General features: G+C 37.8%; 1 protein-coding gene across 1 annotated transcript in view; it reads left to right on the top strand.

Moving 5' to 3' along the window:
• KCMF1 (potassium channel modulatory factor 1) overlaps positions 1–16,281 on the top strand; it is a 76,703-nt gene that overhangs the window by 38,889 nt on the left and 21,533 nt on the right. The window contains exons 5-6 of the mRNA XM_089922912.1: positions 7,001–7,168; positions 11,190–11,329. Coding sequence (XP_089779038.1) covers positions 7,001–7,168; positions 11,190–11,329 — 308 coding nt within the window. The remainder of the gene's footprint in view (positions 1–7,000; positions 7,169–11,189; positions 11,330–16,281) is intronic.

The raw sequence follows: 16,281 nt of genomic DNA, 5'->3' as shown, positions 1-16,281 counted from the left end.
TATTTTCCCCAATGTTTCTTTAATAGAAGGGGGAAAAGCTTTCTACTCCTGATCTAGGCTCCCAGCTTGTGAAGCATTATAAAATTTGTCTTAGGTTCCAACGATTTTGCTTCTAGAAATATCCCTTGACCATCCATCATCTTTAATTCTGGCTACTTCTGCTGTTCACTGAATTACAATAGTTCATTTCTTTAATTGCTTGTGTTCATCTGAGATCCTCTTCAAAAGGTTGCATGATTCTTCAACCATCTAAATGCAAAGAGCCTCCTCTTTGGGAATTGCCCTTATCATTGTCAAGTTATTTTAGTGGCATAGTTCTCTGTGCAGATCTTAATATGAAAATTGTTCTATAGCATGTAACACACACACACACATTCTTTTTTTAAAAGTCACACTTATTTAGAGATGCATAGGGCCTGAAGAGAGAATTCACTGAAGTAAAAAGAGAGCCTTCTCTCCAAATTACATGGCATCTAGAAGTCAAAATAGATTGTCAGTGGCAAAGGCTGAATAATCCCAGGGCTTCAAATTCACGTGGAGTCTCTTCCTGTTGTGTTTCTTTTCACTGTGTATCTTGACAGGTAGCTTTCCCTTTGTCGACCTTCCCTTCCCACCACCTCTCTGTTCCCTACCTAAAAATTCATTCAAATCAAAAGAAAAAGCTGTCTCAACCTTTGGGTTTTTCTTTTAAAAGATATATAAATGTATATATAATGTACACGTAATATATATATATAAGTAAATAAACCTTTGTTTATTTTAGAAAATTAAGAAAGAAAAAAGACTTTACATATTATTTTGGCGGATTTGTAAACATCTGTTCCCACTAGAGGGCATTCTTTCCTTTGATTTTAGTTCATAGCTTTTACGTATTTATTTTACAGAACTGCTAAATATAAAGGTAAGTGTTGAGGGTATGAATGTGTTCAGATATACCTATTATAGAAAGGGGTTGTCAGATATACACCATTCTTTTTATGTAAGTTTCACACATGGGCATGTCAAAATTGAGGTTAAGCTGTATTTCCTAGCATTTTTGTTTGTCTTGTTAGGTGAACTTGATCAGATGGGGAATCACAAATATCCCACCATAACTTTAAGATGTAGCTTGTGTAGATGTAGATATGGTACATATGTACAATGGAATATTAGCCATAAAGAAAGAATCAAATAATGCCATTTGCAGCAACATGGATAGACCTAGAGATTATCATACTAAGCGGAGTACGTCAGAAAGAGAAGGACAAATACCATATATCACTCATATGTGGAATCTAAACTACGACACAAATGAACGTATCTACGAAACGGAAGCAGACTCACTCACAGGTACAGAGAACAGACTTGTGGTTGCCAAGAGGGTGGTGGGGGGATGGATCAGGAGTTTGGGGTTAGCAGATGCAAACTGTTATATATAGGATGGGTAAACAACAAGATCCTACTTGTATAGCAACAAGGTCCTACTGTATAGCACTATGTTCAATATCCTGTGATAAACCATAATGGAAAAGAATATGAAAAAGACTGTATACGTGTATAACGGAATCACTTTTCACAGCAGAAATTAACACAACCTTGTAAATCAACTATACTTCAATAAAATTTAAAAAAAAAAAGATGTAGCTTGTGCTAGTTGCCATGTTACGAAGTAGTGACTGTCCGAATTTGTTTATGACGATATGGCTAAAGATAGATTATTCAAGGATGAGTTGCGTATTTTATTATTTGGTTAAGTCAGTTTTTGCAGGGTGTATATAGTATAGAGTAACTGAAACCTAACATTTTTTAAATCCAGGAGATCTCAGTGCTAACACATAGTGGTTCTCCAGCCTTGCCTCTCAAGGCGATATTTTATTTGACAATATTTGAATTCTTGTTTCTATTATAAATGATACTTTTCTATAGGAACTTTTTTTTAAACATCTTTATTGGAGTATGATTGCTTTACGATGTTGTGTTTCTGCGGGATAACAAAGTGAATTAGCTATATGTATACATATATCCCCACACCCCCTCCCTATTGCATAGGAACTTTAGTTCTTAGCATCTTAAATATATCTTATTGTTATCTCACCAGAAGGAACTTCATTCTTCCTATCAAGGAATTGATCGTTTTACATATGCCACGTATATGTTCTGTTTCAGATTTTCCTGAGTCTCCTGGTACCAGGTAGAACACTGTTATTAACCAAGCGACTGTGCATTGAAGAGCTGGCTTGTTTTCCCTGATAGGAAAGCACCTGTAGTAGACACAAAGGGACCAAATTTTGTTAGTCTGTGTTATAGAGTGAATTCTGACAGGTATACTTGGAAGAGGTTGTGTTTTGAGTGAGAAATCTGGGGTTCTTTTCAAAGCTAAATGAGATTTAGTAATTTCGAGTTGGGGCAGAGGGAGACCGGGTTACTGTTGAGAAACTGTGGCAAAGCCTATGCATGCTTCTGTGCTTTTATTCAGAGACTTCGAGCTACTGTCGAGAGGTGGTATGGAATCTTCTCTAAAGTGAGATATTGACCAAAGCTTATGATGACAGATTAGAAGTATTAAATTGGCAGAGCTGTTACAATGAGAAGGAGTAGCAGGTTGTCTGGAAAATTATATGTGATAAAATATTTTTACTTCTGACTTCTTATTCATAGTACACTCTTCACCAAAACAAGCCCTCTGTAGCATACTTGCTGCTTTAGATTATTATTAAAGTTAGTCTTACTTACGTTGTAAGAAACCCTGCTGAGAACTTACCTAATATAATGTTTAATGGTCAGACTGAAATATATATTTGTGTTTGAAATAATGACCTTGAATCACAAAAGTTGTTAAATGTCTTTTTTTGGCGGGGGGGAGAGGCACATGACTTGCGGGATCTTAGTTCCCCAACCAGGGATTGAACCCGCGCCCCCAGCAGTGAAAGCACGGAGTCCTAACCACTGGACTGCCAGGGAATTCCCCAAAAACATACATTTTAGAAATGATTCCGTCAAAAATAGTTAATGGGGCTTCCTTGGTGGCGCAGTGGTTGAGAGTCCGGCCTGCCGATTCAGGGAACACGGGTTCGTGCCCCGGTCCGGGAAGATCCCACATGCCGCGGAGCCTGCGCGTCCAGAGCCTGTGCTCCACGACGGGAGAGGCCGCGGCAGTGAGAGGCCCGGGTACTGCAAAAAAAAAAAAAGAAACTGAGATTCTTTTAAAAAATTATTTTTTTTTTGGGCTTAGTTGCTCCGTGGCGTGTGGGATCTTCCCGGACCAGGGCTTGAACCCATGTCCCCTGCACTGGCAGGTGGATTCCCAACCGCTGTGCCACCAGGGAAGCCCAAGAATCTCAGTTTCTTAAAGGGCTAACAGTTACTGAACTCCAGCTGGATTGTAGGTGAAGCCTGACACCACTCGACTTCCTCACCCCTTAGGAGCGCATTTAGATTTAGATAGCTTCGAATTTTATCAGCCGAGTAGAACAGGCAAGGAACAGGCATCATCAGCATGTCCCTACTGAAACTGATGCAGTGTTTGGCAATATCGCCACCCCCAGTCGCCTTAAGCTTTGTTCATTTATACTTGTCGGTGGGCATCCCCACCACAGAAGGAAAAGTGGGGCCTGCAGAGTAATGGTGGATGGGACATGCCAAAAAGTTAGTGTTCAAAACTGAGCTTGCCTTTCAGGCACCTCTTTAGCTCAGTTCACACTACATTTTGTTTGACAAAGTTATTGTACCCTATTACATTAAACTTTCATTTGTGAATCTGAATAGATACTTACCCTTCTCAGTACCTTCAGTGCTGTGCTAAAAGCATTGTCATGCTTGGGTGCTATTTTGAAGTATTCCATCTTTTTGCCCACCATCTTTTCAGTGAAGCTTTCTTTGTCCACACTATTTATCCTTTTTTGCTTTATTTTTCTCCATGGCACCTATCTTCTGACTTGCTTTATAACTTAGTTTGGTTATATGCCTGTCTTCACCCACTATTTTAGGCTATCATTCATTCTTTTTTAATTCATTCTATAATGGACGGTTGATGGCCCTTTGGGTTGTTAACAGCCTTTTTTTTTCTTTCCAGTTGCAGAACCTGCTGTGAACATTCTTTTTTTACGTTCTTCTGGTGCTCCTGGGCAAAAGTTTCCCCAGGGAATAGATGTAAGAGTGAAATTGCAGTCACAGTAATTGTACATGTTTAACTTGACTAGAATATGAACAAAATTTGCAAAGTAGTTGTGCAGATATGTGTTCCCACTAGCAGCGTCGAAGAGTTTCTGTTGCCCCTTGTCTTCTCTAGCACTTGATATCAACAGACTTCCACGTTTCTGCCAGATTGGTAGATGTAAAATGATAGCTCATGATGGTTTTATTTGCGCTTTTTTGATGACTAATGAGATGAGAGTCTTTTCATATATTTATTGGTCACTTGTGTTTGTTGTTCTTTGTAGTGCCCACTGAGGTCTTTGCCCATTTTTCTGTTGGATGTTGGTCATTTTCTTACTGATATGTGAGAGTTCCTTAATGTATTCTGTATTCCTTACTTTTGTCTGTCACGTATGTTGTATTTATCACCAGTTTCTGGGCCTTGTCTCTTCTGTCACTCTAGGGTATTAAAAGTGAAGGAAAAGTCTTAATTTTAACGTGGTTGAATGTATCTTTTTATGGTTTGGGGTGTGTGTGTGTGTGTGTGTGTGTGTGTGTGTGTAAGAAATTGTTTCCTACTCTGAGCTCATAAAAATATTCCCTACATTGTCTTCAGAGATTTTTTCACTTTCCTTTCACGTTTGTCTTTAAACCATTTGGAATTGGTTCTTGTGTGTAGGATCTGTGGAAGAGATCCAATTTTATTTTCCCCATATATAGGTGGTCACCTGTCCTAGTACCATTTATTGTCTACTCCCTCCTTTCCCCACTGATCTCTAGTGACCTTACTGTCATGAAACAGATTTCAACATGTGTGCATCTGTTTGGGGGCTTTCTATACTGTTCCTTTGGTCAGTTTGTCTGTCTCTATGCCAGTGCCATTCTATCTTAATCACTGGAGCTTTATAGTAGCTCTTGATATGTTAAGCAAATCCCTCCATCTTGTTATTCTTCAGGAATATCTTGGCTATTCTTGACCCTTTGCAAATTGTGTAAAAATTTGAGTCAGCTTATCATGTTCCACAAAAAATTCTTTTGTGATTTTTTTATTAGAATTGTATTGAATCCACAGATCAATTTGGGGAGAATGATATTTTATTATGTTGAACCTTCTAGTCAGTGAACGTGGTATTTTTATTTTTTAAAGCTCTTTGTCTTTGAACACATTTTTACTAATTTACTTCATAAAGGGCTGCATATCTTTGGTTGGCTTTTTTAAATTTATTTATTTTATTTTTATTATTTTTGCTTTCGTTGGGTCTTAGTTGTGGCATGCGGGATCTTCGTTGCAGCGTGCGGGCTTCTCTCCAGTTGCAGCACGCGGGCTTAGTTTCCCCATGGCGTGTGAGATCATAGTTCCCTGACCAGGGATTGCACCTGCGTCCCCTGCATTGGTAGGTGGATTCTTAACCACTGGACCACCAGGGAAGTCCCCTTTCGTTAGCTTTATTCATAGGCACTTTTCAGAAATGCTACTACAAATGACGTAATGTTTTTATTGTGGTAAAATGTGCACAGCATATCGTTTTAACCCTTTTTGCATGTACAATTCAGTGGCATTAGTACATTCACATTGTTGTGCAACTATCACCACTGTCCATCTCCAGAATTTTTTTATCATCCCAAACTGAAACCCATTAAACAATACTCCCCATTCTCCCTTCCACCCAGCCTCTGGTAGCTAACCACTGTTCTACTTTGGTTTGTTGGGGGGTTTTTTGGGGGGGGAGGGTTGTTTTTGTTTTTTCTGTGAATTTGACTGAGTACCTCATATAAGTGGAATCATAAGTGGCATTTTAAAAATATACCAGTATTTGTCTTTTTTGAGTGAAGAAATCAGTGTTTTATTAAATTGGTTTTTGTATTTAGCTAACTTGCTTAAAATATTAATCTCAGTAATTTAGCTGGAGTTTTCTGTATAAGCAAGCATTATCACATGTGAATAAAAGGCTTTCCTACTATTAAACCTGCCCATTGAGTTTTAAATTTTAATTAATCTTTTGTATACCTAGATAGTTCATTTTCAAATCTGTTGGTTTCCTCTTCAAGCTCTTCTTTATGTCTTTTAAACTGTTAAGTGTTATTTGATATTCGATTCTGTTATAAACTGTTTGCCATTCTGATTCTGCTGTTTCTGCTACTTTCTGATGGTGTTTTGTTTTTTGTTGGTATTTTGTGTATGAACTGTCATTCCTTCAAATTTTATTTCTGCCAGATGCCTGGTGGCAGTACTAATTTAGGACCACTTTAAATTAAATTCTTGACCTGAGAACCATTTGGGAGTCTGAATTTGGGCTCTCCACTTATAAGAAGTCTGGACTGGATTGTAGTTATAACTTTTCAGGGTTTTGTTGTTGTTGTTGTTGTTTTGTGCCTGGGGAGAGGGGGATTTCACGGGCAAGTTTTGTAATCCCCTAGGGAGGGTTTCTAGCTCACTCATATACTGAGGGTATATTAGGGTCTCAGCTTTATGAGGAATTGCCTGTTCAGACACCCCGCCGTGGCAGACCTTGGTCTTTGCTTCCTGTGTCTGTCCTGCGATGCTGTGAAAATTTAAGCTCAGATTTTTCCAAATAGATGCCCACTACTTGAGTGATTCCATTTAACCATTCCTCTTTCACTTGGGTTTTACCCTCTTGCTAGTTCATCAAGGCATTTAAAACGTTTTTCTGCATTTTTTGAAACATTTTAAGTTACTTCCATTAGGAATGTAAATCAGGGGAACAAATCCACCATGTAGTTGGAAATTCCTGTATCATTTTACTGTGTTGTTTTTAGTCATTTTGGAAAGGAAATCTGGGATTAAATGCATATTTTTTATTTATAAAATGGAAATGGAGAGTGGCCTTTTACGGCTGCTGATTAATGATATTTCTTTTTTTTATAGGTGTCAGCTGTGATGCATGTTTAAAAGGAAATTTTCGAGGTCGCAGATATAAGTGTTTAATTTGCTACGATTACGATCTTTGTGCATCTTGTTATGAAAGTGGTGCAACAACAACAAGGCATACAACTGACCACCCAATGCAGTGCATATTAACAAGGGTAGATTTTGGTACGTATTTAATTAAAATTTTAATGAATTATCATTTAGAACTTTGTGTGTATGTGTATGAAGAAGTAAAGGCAAAATGTTCTAAAACTGTCCCCAGTAGCATACATGAGGCTCCAAATTCATTAAAAATAACATGAGTCTTACTTTTATATTCTAAGTAATTTTTCCTCTTATAGTTTATTTATGAAAGCCATTCAGAAATAAATACAACCGGCAAGGTATGAAACGGAAGAGTGCCTCAGTAAAGAAGGAATAAAGTTTAAACTGACCGTTCTTGCTAACAATACACAAGTCTTCTTGCTCTGGTTATCAGGAAGCAGATTATTTCTACAGTTGATTAGAAGGCACTGTCAGTTCATAAGAAAAGCTTTAAATGTTTCATGCTGTAATTTCTTACTAGTCAACACTTGTTATTATCTGATTATAGCCATCCTAGTGGGTGTGAAGGTGAAGTGGTGGTATCTCACGTGGTTTTGATTTGCATTTCTCTGATAGCCAGTGACGTTGACCATCTTTTCTAGTGCTGATTAGCCATTTGTGGATCTGCTTTGGAGAAATGTCTATTCAGATCCTTTGCCCATTTTTTAATTGGGTAATGTGTCCTTTATTATTGACTTTTAATAGTTCTTTGTGTATTCTATATACAAGTTCCTTACAGATAAATGACTTGCAGAAATTTTCTCCTATTCTGTGGGTTGTCTTTTCACTTTCTTGATGGTACGCTTTGAAGCACATATGTTTTAATTTTGATGGTGTCTAGTTTATCTGTTTCTTTCCTTTGTTGTGCTTTTAGTGTCATATCTAGGAAACCATTGCCTAATCCAAGATCATAAAGACTTAAAATTATGTTTTCGTCAAAGGGTTTTATAATTTTAGTATTTGCATTTAGACCTTTGATCCATTTTGAGTTAATTTTTGTGTGTGGAATGAGGTAGAGTTCCAACTTCATTCTTTGGCATGTGAATATCCGGTTGTCCCAGCGTCATTTGTTGAAAAGACTGTTTTCTACCCAATGAATTGTCTTGGCATTACTGTTGCAAATTGGTTGACCAGAGGGAAAGGGGAAATTGGGGTGTGTTGGTCAAAGAGTACAAAGTTTTGTTATGCAAGATGAATACGTTCCAGAGATCTGATGTATAGCATGGTGACCATAGTTAACGATATTGTATTGTATACTGGAAATTTTCAAAGAGGATAGATCTTTAAATTAAATCTTCTCAACACACACACACACAAAATGGTAACTATGTAGAGGTAATAGAGATGTTAATTAGCTTGATTGTGGTGATCTTTTCACAGTGTATACATATGTGAAAACATATTTATACCATAAATATATACAATTTTTATATGTCAAAGATAGTAAAGCTGTTAAAAAAGAAAAATCAATTGACCATAAATGTCAGTTTTAATTTCTGGACTCTCAATCTGTTCCGTTGATTTATATGCCTATATACCAGTACCCCAGTGTCTCAATTATGTAGTAAGCTTTGAAATCAAAAAGTATGCGTCTTCAAGCTTTGTTCTTTTTGAAAGTTGTTTTGGGTATTCTAGATCCCTTGAATTTCATGTGAATTTTAGGATCAACTTGTCAAATTTCTGCAAAGGAGCCAGCTGGGATTTTGATAGGAATTGTTTTGTATCTGTAGATCAGTTTGGAGAGCAATGTTATTAAGTCTACCAACCCATGAATGCGGGGTATCTTTCTGTTTATTTAGGCTATCTTTCTGTTTATTTAAGTCATCTTTCATTTCTTTCAGCAAAATTTTGTAGCTATCAGAGGATAAGTTTCACACTTCTTTCATTAAGTGTATTCCTAAATGTTTTATTCTTTTTGCTTTTGTAAACGGAATTTTTTTTAATTTTTATTTTGGATTGTCCATTGCAAATTACAGAAAAAGAATAGGTTTTTATATATAGATTTTGTATCCTGTAATGCTGCTGAACTTGTTTATGAGTTCTGATAGTTTTTTAGTGGATTCGTTAGGATTTTCTATATACAGCAGGGGTCCCCACAGCCACTGGAACCGGGCCTCACAGCAGGAGATGAGCGGCGGGTGAGCAAGCGAAGCTTCACCTGTATTTACAGGCACTCCCCGTCGCTCACGTTACTGCCTGTCAGATCAGCGGCAGCATTAGGTTCTCATAGGAGCAGGAACCCTACTGTGAACTGCACATGCAAGGTATCTAGGTTGCACGCTCCTTATGAGAATCTAACACATCATCATCTGAGGTGGAGCTGAGGCGGTGATGCCAGCGCTGGGGAGCGGCTGCAAATACAGATTATCATTAGCAGAGAGGTTTCACTGCACAGAGATCATAATAAATCAGTTGCTTGCAGACTCATATCAAAACCCTATCAGTGGGCTTCCCTGGTGGCACGGTGGTTGAGAGTCCGCCAGCCGATGCAGGGGACACGGGTTCGTGCCCCGGTCCGGGAAGATCCCGCATGCCGCGGAGCGGCTGGGCCCGTGAGCCGTGGCCGCTGAGCCTGCACGTCCGGAGCCTGTGCTCCGCAACGGGAGGAGCCACAACAGCGAGAGGCCCGTGTACTGCAAAAAAAAACCCTGTCAGTGAGTGGCAAGTGAAACAAGCTCAGAGCTCCCACTGATTCTGCATTATGATGAGTTGTATAATTATTTCATTATATATTACAATGTAATAATAATAGAAATAAAGTGCATAATAAATGTAATGTGCTTGAATCATCCCGAAGCCATACCCCCCCACCCCGCCCGCATCCATGGAAACTGGTCCCTGGTGCCAAAAAGGTTGGGGTTTGCTGATATACAGGGTCATGTCATCTGCTAATAGAGATAGTTTTACTTCTTCCTTTCCATCTCGATGCCTTCGTTTCATTTTCTTGCCTAATTACTCTGGTTAGATCCTCCAGTAAAACATTGAATAGAAATGGCAAGAGTGGACATTCTTGTCTTGTTCCTGGTCTTAGGGGGGGAGGCATCCAGTCTTCCACCAGTAAGTATGATGTTAGCTCTGGGTTTTTTGTAGATGCCCTTTATCAGGTAAGAAAGTTCTCTTCTTTTTTTTTTTATGTTTGTCTCCACCTACCCCAAATTCACTTGGCAAGTCTTATGCATATAATAAATGGTCAGTATATATGTAATGGGTAAATATTTTTAAGATAGTCTTAATTTCCCTAAAAATGAATGTGCACGAATCTACCATGTAGTAAACACTTTCTCTCATTTTCTCTTCTCACAAAAACGATCATATCCTCTTCAAGTAGGTATTTGTTTCATGTTAAATAATGAGATCTTTGTAATGAAGTGACATAACATACTAAGTGTACTTTCAATTGCATTTCCTTTTGTGCTACTAATGGAGAAAAATAGACTTATTCCTTGGCATGTGTTAATCAGGCAAACAAATTATTCCCACAGACTCTCACTAATTGGTCAGCTCTTCAGTAACCAAGCTGGGCAGAGTACGTTGTGGTAGTTCCCCATTCAAGTTAGCATTTATAATAACTGAATGCTTCGGGTCCTTCCTGCTATATGAATGGTATGTTCTGTAGATAAATAGCTGCATCTAGGAGTTGGCATATTGATCATTGTCATCTGTTCTTTCCCTCTGAGCACTTGTGTTCTTGTATATGATATATCCTGCTGATTCTTTGTATTGACATTGGTGTTGCCACAGTATATACAGAGATAAAGAAAAAAAATAAATTAAAATAAAATTAGAACCAAATGTGAAATTAGAGATGTTTCAAAATTAAATGAAGGGGTATAAAGCTGTTTGCTTGCTTTTCTCTTAAGGCTGTAGTAGCAAGTAGAGAAGGAATTTGGGAAGAGTGACATAGAGTCCTTGGGAGAATAAGGATGTTACAGAGGTAAACAGAGAGGTACCTAAGCACTCCTTGACAAAGTGAGGCTGTTGGTGGAGATTTCAGGCACCCTGGTTTTTTTTTTACATTATTGTACCACATGGTTACATTTTTATATATTTTTAAAAAACGAATAATAATTATTTCTCAATGCAGTTCCACTCTGTTTTTCAGATTTGTACTATGGTGGGGAAGCTTTCTCTGTAGAGCAGCCACAGTCTTTTACTTGTCCCTATTGTGGAAAAATGGGCTATACGGAGACATCTCTTCAAGAACATGTTACTTCTGAACATGCAGAAACGTCAACAGAAGTGGTAAGTGAAGCAGCCTTGTGTCTAAATGATATGGTAAAGTGTATTATTTCTAACATAAATAAAGCCATGTCACTATCATGTACCTCCTGTTAAGTGTACTGATACTGTTTGTGTGATAACTGTTAAATTATCTTCTAACAGCAAATTTTACACATCCTAGGAGGGAGGCTGCACGTGTACGACGTGATGCCCCCTATTTGTCCACACTAGCCTTTCTTGCCGTGTTGCTAAAAGCACAACGTGGAATCTTAACCAAATTCAGGAGCCTTCAGTAAACACGTGGTGAAAAGGTTTAAAGCACCCCGACCTGCAACTCATCTCTTTCCATAGTATTCTAGCTGCCTGATGGATTTCTCTTTTATAAGGAAACCTTCACAAGGAAATTTTTAAATCTTTGGTCATATACTAAGTAGAAATCCATTGTCACATCTCATTGTGATATATCACTGACCTTCCTTGGTTTTCATCAGATCGTATTTCTTGCTTCATAGGTCAGAGCTTTGAGGCCCCTAGAAGTTCCTCCTACTCTGATCTTTGCCAGTGGCCAGGGACCCAGAATAATACACAAAGAAAATCTTGGCTTGAAAGCTTTTTGGATATTTTACTTGACACCTGAGTCAGCATATATCCAACTTCAAGAAATGATGAGCGCACCCCAGAGTCCCCTTCCCCCCGTTTACCATTGGTAACAGTAGGTAAAGTGAGCCATGAGAGCTGGAACTGTGGGTGTGGAACTCGGAGAGTTTGGGCCCAAGCATTTGCACATTGCTTCAACTCATAAGCCCCTGAATGTACGCAAAACAAATTAACTGAAACTCGGGAGAAGTAAAGTAATAGTGTATCCAAGGACTCACAGCTAGTAAGGGGCAGAGTCAGGTGTTTGAACTCAGCCAGAATCCCTCTGGGTTGTAGAGTCCCTACTTAACCACTGTCTTATTCTGTCTCCACTACAGCCCTGCTGTTAACAGCTGTGAGAGTACAGGTTCACTGTTACCTCCACTTACACTGCTAGTTGATGTTAAAGTTGTTATAAGATTCATAGTTCAGACAGTTGGTAAATTTACATTATATAGTTCTCAAATCAAATTTTACCGTCTAACAACTCAAAAATGCTCTCATCCTGCACCTTGGGGAACCTCAGAACACTATTGTCACATTTTACTTGTGTTCTTAATTTGTTCTTTTTATTCTACAAAGGTGATTTTGCTTGCTTTTGGAACAGTCCCAGATAACAGTGTGAAGAATGAGTGCTGATTTGATTGCATCTCTGTCCTGGTTGTTGTGGGAAAGTTGGAATGATTTCTCTTTGATTTAAATTCTGTTAAGTTTGAGAATTTATTTACCTAGCTATAATAAGGAGGGGTTTCCCTATTGTAAACCTGGCATTCTTAAAATCATTATTATATTAGCCAGTAGGCCCTAGTGTAGTAGTTCCATGACCCCTTTGGGACAGGACAGTGTGTCGGTTTTCCACATCTAAAATTGGGGAATCCAGTGGAAATTCAAGTCCTCTCCATGAATGAAAAGCTAATTATTCATTTTTAAAAATGAGAGTCAACTGCCAGCAGCCTTGCCTTTATTTTTTTCCAGAAAGTAAATACAATTTATTTATACTCCTTTGTACCTGATACACAGTTTGAAAATTAAATACCATCTACAAATAGTTGTATGGTCTGTGTCTCATAAGTTGTGTTCAGTTATATGCCTTCGTTTAGTTCCCCAACTTTTGGAACATAGCTCAAGGCAGCGGCCATACCATTTTTTCATATTAGTATTTGTGTAATATTTTAAGGATTTCTCTCTCCTCATGGGCTCTTAGTCTGTGTGAGCACCGCATCTACCTCGCTTCCCACTCATTAGCACACCCAGACATTTCACAGTGAAAAATAGCAAGCAGGCAAGAATCTTTGATACAAAGGTGCTTGATTCTTTGAATCATGTAGGTCGTGTCCTAGATCCGGGGCTAACATCAGCAGGTGTACCACGTGTGGAATACTGGCCAGTGTCCATGCTCAATGATTGCTGCCTGTGCCTTGCCAGGTGTTAAGTATTTTGAATGCCTCTAGGTATATATGTGAAACACATTATCAGCTCTGATGTGTTACAGTTATACGTAAATGTCCATGTGATATTATTATGTGTGCCCTCTCAACACCCTCCCCGCTGTGCCAAGTCATGGTAATTAAAACATTTTTGAATTCTGGAGTTCAGGAGTGACTCATGTCATTTTGGAAGGTAGGGAATTAGATTCACATAATAACTGTATCTCTGTTTCTATTCCTGTTTATATTTTTCTTCCTAAATGCTCAATTTTCTATCCTTCTTTGCCCCTGCATTTCCTGCATATCTCTCCTCTGTACCACCAGCTTGTACCTTCCTCTAGGACTTAAGGATCTCACTCCTCTAACCAGCATCCCTTTGGAACATTTAGGAGTGAGAGGATATATCCCTGCAGATATTACTGTCACCACTAGTAAGCACTTACCGATACCTGACATAGCTAGTAAGAAAGTGTACGGAAGGTTAATTTTTAAAATAACTTTGTAGTCTTTGTGTGTGTATATATATATTTTTTTGTTTGTTTGTTTGTTTGTTTGTTTGTTTTGCGGTACGCGGGCCTCTCACTGTTGTGGCCTCTCCCGTTGCGGAGCACAGGCTCCGGACGTGCAGACTCAGCGGCCATGGCTCATGGGCCCAGCCGCTCTGCGGCATAGGGGATCCTCCCGGACCGGGGCACGAACCCGTGTCCCCTGCATCGGCAGGCGTACTCTCAACCACTGCGCCACCAGGGAAGCCCCTTTGTCTATATTTTTGTCTCCTTTTTCAACTTGGGACTCTAAGGCCCCAACCTAAGATTTGCCTCCTTTCTTAAGGTTAATTTAAGATTGCTCAAGAGGCTTTTGATTTTGAGGATATGGAGGATCCTTCAAACTAGATATTATTAAAAACATCTGACATAGAATGCATAGTGAAGATGATTAAAAATTTTACAAGCAGATTGGGTGTAGTCTCGGGGATCTTTTTATAAACACCAAATCTGATAAGCAGTGTGATTTTGAAGTTAAGCACAAGTTCTTAAAAACCCTCATAGTTATGAAATCTGGTTGATTGGGACTAGTTTTCGGTTGCGGGAAGAATTAAGAGGGGAAGTAGCACAGTATGTAATTATCAAAATCCATCAAGCTGGTAGTAGAAGTGAGCGCTAGAGGTGAAATGGGATTGCAAACATGAAGGATTTGTTGAGGAAGTGGTAGGAATGTGGAAGAAATATGGTGGGAAAGCTTTGAACATAAAAACATTAAGCATGACTCCTGAAATTTTTCTTAAATCTTACATTTGAGGTGACTTGCACTGCAGCTAATTAGAAAGCCTTCGGGGATTTTTGTTGTTGTTTTTAAATGAAATGTAGCTTTACCTCTAATTAATGATATGTAATTAATCTTTCAGTTCCTTGTTTAATAAATCTCTTGCAATTTATATTAAGAACATTATGCTTTAGAAAGTAAAAGTACTTTTGTTCACCAACATTTTCTTCTCACTTCTAGAAATCTGTGTTGCAGTATACTGCTCCGTTCATAATTGCATCAGTTCTCTAGCATTCCCTGCTGGAAGCTTTTTGCTTTCTATTTTTCATTTGGTTTTACTCTTTGGTTTCTTTCCTCTCCAAAAAGGGGAGGTTAGGGCAATCTCCAGCTTTTAGGTTTTCATACATGTAAGTGATACAGTCGCTCCATTTTTTGTTTTTTTTTTTAATTGTGTTAGTCTGTTCATTTTTATTTTCCTAGGGATACATCCGTATAAGTTTCTGAACTTGGCACAAGGTTATTCATAATATCATCTTATTATATTGTCGATGTCTACACTATCTGACTCTTTCTCATTTCTTTTTTGGTGTTTGTTTTTTTTTTTTACCTTTTTTCTTTTTTTAATTAATTTTTATTGGAGTATAGTTGCTTTACAGTGTTGTGTTACTTTCTACTATACAGCAAAGTGAATCATCTTGCACCTTGGGGAACCTCAGAACACTATTGTCACATCCCTCCCTTTTTAATGAAGACCTAGATATGTTTGTAACAAATTGAGTTTAATTTTGAAATAGCATGGTTGTATTGTGTTCTATTTATACTGATTTGATAAGAAGTAAAAACCAAGAAGAATTATTTTAGAAATTTTTCACAATCTGACTATACAATTTTATTCTTATGGAGAAACATGATGACATAAAAGGACTTTTAAATTTGTTTTTAATGAGTCAGAATAATCTGTTTTAGCTGATAATTTTTTAAATATTTAGACGGTTGTTTGTCAATTAAAAGGAGCCATAGAACACAGAATAGAAATTATCATCATTGTGGCATTTTGTGTATAAACAGATGCATTTGATACCTAAATTCAACAAGCAGGAAAATATAAGATCAAATATACTGCAAACCAAAATAATGTGACAGGTATGGTTGATACATGAGGGCTATGAAAGGTTGCATATCTTTAAATTGTGTATAGGACTTTTAAATTTTGACCATCAAAATAGTATCTGTATTTCATTGAAAGACCATTTTAATATGTAGATATATAGAGCTAACTTCCCAACACAGGTATTTCCTTATTAGGAACAATAATAGTGGAGTGAACCACAATTTTTACAGATCTTCTAATCTAATCTTGTACATTTTCTTAAATATTATAATTACCTATTTACTCTAATAATCAGGTAATCAAGAAAAGTAAGCATTTAAAAGCCAAATACACATTTTTTTTTTTAAGTAGGCTTTGATTGACTGTTACTACTTGCATTCTTCTTCTTCAAAGAATGCAGTTGGATGCTGTCTGCTTTTCTGTGAACTAACAATGGTATTTTATTTAATAATAGTGGAGGAATACATAAAACTACCGTTGCTACAGGCAACCGTATAGCTACTACTCATTTGCATTTAGCTAGAGAGATTATAGAA

Source organism: Delphinapterus leucas, chromosome 13, assembly GCF_059928025.1.
Source record: "Delphinapterus leucas isolate spDelLeu-1000000601 "Yukka" chromosome 13, BTC_Dleu_Yukka2, whole genome shotgun sequence".
In the NCBI taxonomy this organism is placed as follows: Eukaryota; Metazoa; Chordata; class Mammalia; order Artiodactyla; family Monodontidae; genus Delphinapterus; species Delphinapterus leucas.
Note: the sequence above shows the minus strand (reverse complement) of the source record. Positions and strands in the feature narration are given on the sequence as shown.